We start from the raw sequence: 8,122 nt of genomic DNA, 5'->3' as shown, positions 1-8,122 counted from the left end.
ATTCAGATAAGCTCTTATAAACTGTGAAACTGCTTTGCATACAATTTTGCTTTCAAATTTATTAATATTTCTATGTTTAAATGAAATAAACATCAATCTGATGGCTGTTTTTTGTTGAATTTCTTGTGAAAACATTTTAATATATTTGATCAACAGAAAGCACTTACACAATATTTGTAAATTTGTCTAAAAATGTTTGATAAATATACATTGTCTGAAAGTACTTGCAGTTTTTTATTGTATCAAATGCTATTGAAGTGTTCCATTCTATGTGTTGTATATTATACATAGTATGTATAGGGAGTTGTTATAATGTGCGTTTTTTTCACAAGTGCAATTTTTTATTATTGATCACAAGTATTTGTGTCAAAAACCAAGTGTTTTTTCTGTACTGTCAACAAAAAGATTATTAGGTTACATAAAAAAGCATTACCACATGACATTCAACATCAAGAAAATGCAGATTAACCAATTTTTTTGAAACATTTCTTTTAAGGCCTACTTTGAAATAAAAATATTTGGTGCAAATGCATATTTAATGCTTCTTTATACTGTATTATTTCATTGTGTAATAGTATTGTACAGCTATACACATACAAGTACTTCCGTATACATTATCATGTGCACTTATTTATACACTTTTTTTTACTCCAGCCTGTAGGTCTAGGGTTTAGTAGTAGTTTTTTCCATCAGGCTTGAATTAAGTTTCTGAATCCTATTTCGGAGTATGTCGGAAAAAGAAGCCTCCGCCAAGGCTGAAGATAGTGAACATGAAAGTGAGGAAGATGAAAGTGAAATCCTAGAGGAAAGTCCATGTGGAAGATGGCTGAAGCGAAATGAGGAGGTAAAAAATAGAAATCATACATTCTACCCATAGTTTAGTTTGTTCTTTGAACTTGGTTAAGCTTGTCATGAACTATATGTGCATAGTTTTTGTTACACATTTTGTTGTTAAAAATTTTGATTTTTTTGCGAAATATCATGGGTGAGACAAGTTTTTACAAGAGTTTTTGAAGCCTTTCACAGTTTGAGACCGGAGTGGTAATAATTTAATTATAATTGCTTGAAAATAATTTGTTGAAAAATGTGTAATATGAGTCGCATTAACAGAGGTTGAAAATAGTAAAAACTTTGTTTCTTTACATGAAAGCCAAACTAAGTTACTGCTATGCTTTATTATAAAATGAGGTGCAGATCATTTTACGTACTGTGTAAACAAATTCTGCAGGTAATTGATAAAACAGGTGCTTGATTTATTACCGTCATTGTTTTGAATAAGATATTATATACTGGTTTGAACACAGGAAGCTGACTACATGCTTCTATTAGATATTACATGCCCACCTATACACTTTTGAAACTTAGATAGCTTGTCTATTCGAATTCCTTTGTGTTTTGCAAGGTTTGAAATTTTAATGCTTACCTATTTTATTATGTATCCTTGCAAATCCTATATATGTCTTATTGTTTTCAAAATAGTAAAATAAACAAACAAGATGAAAGTCATGTTTAGCATGGTAACTAGCCAACTACAATATCAAAAATACCTGCAAAACAAACAGGTTAAACTGACTTTCAACTCCCAAGAGCCGCCAAGATGGTGCAGTGGTTAGTGCAACCACTTTGTGTTCTTAAAGTTGTTTGTTTTAAAGCTATCTGGTCACTTGTGTTTCTCTAAGCAAGAAACCTAATGCTGCTTTTAGCATTGCTCAAGCCCAGTGGCTCTCAATCGGTTGAACTAAAAAGAAGTCAATAAAAGTTGAAAAAATCAAATGAAAAATGATTCAACCGACTTGCAACAAAATAGACAGCTTGACAGCAAATACATTGTGAGCATAATGCATTCAGTCATTGCCCTCCCACAGAGGATAAAAAACAAGAGATTTGCCCTCAAAAGTAATCAAAACTGATGTATGGAATGTTTAACATTGTAGTGTTGAATGAGGATAAAAATAAACAGCCGTAGTTGCGACATGTTAGATTTTGGCAAAGTTGGATACTGCCTGTGGGCGTTTTTAAAACGGTGGTATGGTACACCATAGTTTTTTTCGCAGATTGCAACAATGAAGAAGATCGAAGTAACAAATTTCCACCAAAGTTAAAGTTGCAAAAGTTCTCTAGACCCCCAAGAGACCAGCTAAACGATACAACAATAGCTTATACCGAAGGAGTGATGGCTAAAATGAGAAACCTCGGCGTATGTGTAAAGCGTCAATACCGCGACAGGAACAACCTGGTTCCAGCTATGAGAAAAAGCTTTGTCAAGTTGAGAAATTTGGTGAAACGCAAACAAATAGTTATTTGCAATGCTGACAAAGATGGGAAAATTGTAGTCATTAACCACGCGGATTATGACCTTATCATGAACCGTGAATTGGGAAAATTTGAAAGAATGGACATCAGTCAAGGTACAATTGAACAACATCTTAATGATATAAGGTTAAAGTGTGAGTGTTTTTTAAAAAAGTTACACGCTGCTGGGGTTATTAATGAAGATTTTCTTGCCCATACTGTTGGAATTAAATTTGAAAATGGAATTTATAGACATATATCTGGACCGTCCGCCAAATATTTCTCCATTTACAACACAGCTTATGCGTACCCACTTTTTAAGACGCATAAGCTACTGCAAGAACATCTGCACACAATCAGAGCAATAGATATTCCTATTCGGCTCCTACAAGCGGCAGGGCAAATAACTACCTCCAGAGTAACAGCATTTCTAGAATATCTCCTTAAACCTGTAAGTGTGAACTACTGCAAATCTGTAGTGGATGAATACTGCCAAGACACTAAACACTACTTACAAAGCCTTGCAATATGGGAATCAAGTTTGAAAGAAACGCAACCATTACACCTTGTTGCCGCAGATGTAACAGCCCTATATCCAAACCTTCGCCGCGAATTGGTAAAGCAAGCGTTATCTTCAGCTTTGAGCACACATACCAATTTTAGCGTCAAAGGAAGAAATCTACTCACTCAACTTGTTATGTTCTGCTTGAGTAATGTAGTGACTGAGTTCAAGGATGCTTACTATAGGCAAACTAGCGGCATTGTCACAGGCGACAACCATTCAGTTTCGGTTGCAAACATTGCCGTCCACTACATCGTTCAGTCACTCAGGGATGTGATATGTGGTGTTCATCTTTTCAAAAGGTACATAGATGACATATTATGGATATCATCCGGGAGCGAAAATACGAAACAAGTACAAACTTCACTTAAAAAGGGTTTTGAAAACTACGGGCTGACACTTACGTTCAGGGCAGTGTCAACTGAGGAGGAAGGCAAGGCTTTGGAGTTTCTTGACGTAAACCACATCACAACAAAAAGTTCACCTAAAGGTTTCATAACAAGGGACTACATCAAACCAACTGCAAAAGGACGTAGTTTTCTAAACGGTCATTCCCACCACCCGCCGTCGGTTTTTAAATCGATAGTTTTTGGCGAAGCGATTCGCATGCGTCGATTAAACGAACTAGACCAAGATTACCGTAACAGTCTTAACAGACTCAGGGAGAAGTGCTTGCTCTCTGGTTTTCATCAAGGAATGACGGAAGACATGCTACACATCGCAGAGGGTTGGAAAGAAAGGTTTGGGCCGGAAGACAAAAATAGACCTCAAAATCGAATTGTTTGGGCTACGGCATTCCCTGCTTGTGTTTTATTAACTCAAAAAGAGAAAGCTATGGAACCTTTGGCTTCCATTACATACAAAAGGCCACCCACGCTGGCACACTTTCTATCCAACTTCAAAGTTTTGTCCATCGGTAAGGCAGGCAAAGACAACGGCACAGGCTCTTCAAGTCCATGCGGAAAATGCGCACTATGTGGTAATTTTGGTAGTCACCAAACTATGGTGTACCATACCACCGTTTTAAAAACGCCCACAGGCAGTATCCAACTTTGCCAAAATCTAACATGTCGCAACTACGGCATTTATGTGGCCACTTGCCGCAAGTGTGGCAAGCAATATGTTGGTCAAACCAAGAACAAGTTCTCCACACGGTGGAATACCCATCGCGCCACTTGGAAAACGTTCGATTGCTCGGCAAACAATGACCGAGCTGCGCTACTGCGCCACTACGCGGAGAACCATAGTGCGATATTAAAGCGTAAACCGCACATCCACCTGTGTTTTTTTGTTGTGTTTGTGCAAATGCCTTCACCCAATCTTTTAGATATTTTTGAAGATAAATGGCTGAACAAAATCAAGGCCGAAATTAACATACAAAAAATGATTCTGCCGCGCGTGAGGTAATCCCATCTTTGTGTTTCTACCCCTTAATGTTTTGTTTCTTCACGCCTAGAGGTTTATTTACTTCCCACCGTGTTCTGTAATGGCTTATCAGTTTATCACGTCTCTTTTTTCTTGCCTTTTCTCGTGTCGCTTGTGGCCACTCGCTAGTCGTGGTTTGCCTCTGTGCTTCGCAGTTGTTTAATTTGTACAGTTTTAAATTTTTAAAAATTTTATAAGTGTTTTAACTATTTTATTTATTTTTTACTACTTTTACCTACAGCCCCTTACATGTTTGCTTTTTTGCAGAAACTGACGATGCCTATTTATTAAGGCGAAATATATATTTCTGTTATTAAAAGAAACGATTTCTGCTTTTATCTGTTTTTATGAAACAGTCCAATACTACAATTTCAGTCATACACAAGTTCAAAACAGATTTACATGGCATTGTCCAAACGTAATTATTTGCACTTTTGCATGCCCACACTGCTACTTGATACAATGTTGCATACCTGCATTGGTGTTTGCCACAATTTTTGCACATGCAGGGCCCGAAACTACGTTCCGTACGTTAAAAAATCTGTTCAACAAAATCGTTTATCTTATTATTTTGCTAAAATCTTGAACAATATACAGGTAAATGTATAATTACATATTCAGTACTGATTTCTACAGTTCGTTCATGCATACCTCCAAATCGGACTTCTTTAATTACATTTTCACTGTGTACGTGCAGCACGTTCAGAACTTCAGACAACCTCAACTCAACTGTGTCTCCATCCGGTATTTCCGGTTCCTCGGGCCGGTGGTGTACCAAAAGCGTTGCGCAAGAACGCCGAAATCGCAACGCGATGGTATATCCCCTATTTTGGACCGGACTGTCACGACATGTTGTGCTAATCAAATCACGTGCTTGCTGTTTACCCAAAACTCAGCAAGCCAGAATTTTTGTTTCTCCTTAAGTGTTTGATTTCACTGTTGCATTTACCCCGCATAATCGTCTTTATTTTAGATTGACCCAAACAATAATACATTTACCCCTAACCCAAACGAAAATCAGGATATTAAAATGATTAAGCTTAGCCTACAAAAACGACGCAATTTACTACATATAGCGTTTATTAGGCGGGTGATCGTTCAAAAGGATGTTTTAAATTCCATTAGGGGCCTAATGGATTAGGCCTTTATGTACTTGCAACACCAAGCGCGTGCGAAACGAGCAACGCCAAATTTTTTCTCTGATAGTGATAAGTAACGCTTGGGGAAGTCCCATTTCGCGCTTTTCTGGTTCGCGCGCTTCGCGTCTGGGTTGCTCCGTGAGCAACAGAAACGGCCCTTTGCGCGAGAATTTTGCCCTGAATATGTAGGAATCAGGGGCGTATCCAGAAATTTTTAAAGGGGGGGTCCAACATTTTGGGGGGGGGAAATCCCTAATGACGTCATTATGCCGTCACACGTCGTTCAAAACGACGCGTTATGCGGCAAAGCACTTTTTCCAAAACTGGCGGTTTCTCTACCCATCTAATTGACAGGAAGAACAGGTAATTTTAGCGAAAGCTTTGTAGTTTTCTGATTTCGCCGCTGCTATCTAGCTTACTCAGCCAAACTGCAGCTGCAAAATAAGCGTGACTGTCAGGTAATCAAAATCGTTGCTTAATAAAACAGGGTCCAATTTCTAAAGAACTAAATCTCTTGTTGAAGCGGTAATCCTACTGTTAAGTTGCGCAATGTCACGAATGCACTAAAGGTGGTAACTGCAGAAGGCATAAATTGTGCCTGGCAAGTAACAAATTACCCTAATAACATAACTCGATTTACATCGATCTAATGTTTTTGCCAAACTGTAACGTGTTTGGCGGATCAAAGCCACACAACATTACACGTTTTTAACACTTTTACGTTGTTCAAATGCAAAAACAGTTTGATATGTTGCACTTAGCAAGAAACTGCTACCAGCGTCCTAGCCGGAACGTAACTTTCCGATTGTTAGCGCATAAATCTCCTTATTAACCCATTGTTACGTCACAATTGGCGATTAGATAACAAGCGAATACAAGAGATTGAAGGCTCGCGTCTTTGAGATAACGACTCCCTGTTATCACGCAGTGGTAAACGGAACGTTTTTGGCCTATTTAATTTACGCACGACTTTTTGAAAAAGGGGGGGGGGGTCCGGAAAAGGGGGGGGTTAGTCCCTCTGGTGGTGAGGATCCAGTTAAATTTAAAGTCAAATTTGTTAAAAGTTACGACCAAAATTGACTATGTAGCAAAACAAAATGAATTTTAGTAAAATGGTTTTTACTTTGGTAGTAAGCAACTAAGAAAAAAAATGGGTTTTTCTTTGGTGTTCATGTATTACTTAATTTGTTGTGAATTCTGCCTGGAGTTGGCAGAGCTGTGGTGGGACAGCAGTGGTGCCATCATGTGGTCATACGGCATGGATGGCTCCATGTTCATAAAGTCTCCTCCTTTGAAAAGCATTAAGAAATATTCTAAAAAAGGAAATGAGCTAAAATCACTGCCAAAAAACTGCAGCTAAGACAGAACAAAAACTGTTTAACACATTTGTCTAAACTAAAGATACATAAAGTATCTAAAGCAAAACCGAAGCAAGAGCTGTGTCTAACCTACAGCTATCGCAAAATGAATTAGCACCAACCAAAAAGTTTACTAGTTTCGAGGTGTGTTGAGCATCACCCATATTTTACTTAATGGTTTATGATTCACAATACGTAGACAATGGGCCATTTACACCAGTATAAAGACTACATGGTGTAAAATGAAAGTTCACTAACAGTGCAAAGTTTACAACTTCGCGACAATGCAGCATAACTTAATTAGGATATGTTGCTTATATATGCACACTTGTCACAAAATGTTTGCTGATACTTTTAGTCTGGTGTTTACATCCTCATATTTACCTAAATTAGTACTTTTTAGGAAGGTCACATTACTGGAGGTCAGGCTATAATTTTTCAGGTTAAGGCTTTATTATGTCCCCGAAAGTGTTGTATTATAAGTACTTCCTTTCTTGATAGTTGTGTACTTTCTTTCTTGTTTACATTATGCTATTGCAAATGTATTTCAAAGAACAGCTTACGACACAAATTTGAAGGAAAATACAATTTAATGCAATACATAACCAAACAAATCATCTTACCTTGTTTTAAACAAAAAAACAAAACATGTGAAACAAACGCAAATCATTTTTATACTTGTGTCAAGAGACACAAGCTATGTCATTCAGTCAGTGCTATATTTTGTAACAATTTGGGCTTTCAAACTTGCATGAAAACCTTTAAATTGATTAACCTAATCAACATTTGTAAAGCATCAAAGCTGCTGATTACTAAAAAATAAAATGTTCAGTGCTGTGTAGTCCAATGAGCAACACCCTTCTGTGCCAATAAGTTAAATTGGTTTTAAGTTAACAGTTTTTAATGTTTTCTGAATAAGGTTGAGCAAAAACATGGTAGTCATTTGTCAGGCTGTTTTTTCTGCATTTAAAGTGTGAATTGTGAGAAACGATTTGCCTCAGAGTATTACTGCAAGATTATGTGGTTGTTTGTCACACAAAAGCAATACTTTTCACCAAAATATTCTGGTTTTACACAAATCAATTCACTTACTGTTTACAAGTTAAATCAGAAGCGTTGGTTTAAACTAGGTAACACTTTTTCCCAAAATCTTCTGATTTTACACAATTTTTTTCACTTGCATGGTTTAGAAAAAGTTAAATCACACGTGTTGGTTTAAACTAGGATACAGTTTTGAGCGAAATCTTTTGTCAAAAACTTACTTACCTGGCACAATGCTGCTTTTTTTCAAAGAGCAAGTGTTCAATGCTTTCTGTTATTTTGTCATTTTGCTAACGTTAACTTCA

The 8,122-nt window shown here is 37.1% G+C and overlaps 1 protein-coding gene across 1 annotated transcript; it reads left to right on the top strand.

Annotated features, from left to right (window-relative positions):
- The first annotated feature begins 727 nt into the window (after positions 1-727).
- On the top strand, positions 728-4,468 carry LOC145204674 (uncharacterized). Its single transcript, XM_080077268.1, has 3 exons — positions 728-844; positions 1,229-1,244; positions 2,043-4,468. Exons 1-3 carry the CDS (start codon positions 728-730, stop codon positions 4,259-4,261), a joined length of 2,352 nt encoding a protein of 783 aa, XP_079933394.1. The 3' UTR covers positions 4,262-4,468.
- The last annotated feature ends 3,654 nt before the right edge of the window (positions 4,469-8,122 follow it).

The sequence above is a fragment of the Phallusia mammillata genome, chromosome 8, assembly GCF_965637545.1.
Source record: "Phallusia mammillata chromosome 8, kaPhaMamm4.hap1.1, whole genome shotgun sequence".
Lineage (NCBI taxonomy): Eukaryota > Metazoa > Chordata > Ascidiacea > Phlebobranchia > Ascidiidae > Phallusia > Phallusia mammillata.
Note: the sequence above shows the minus strand (reverse complement) of the source record. Positions and strands in the feature narration are given on the sequence as shown.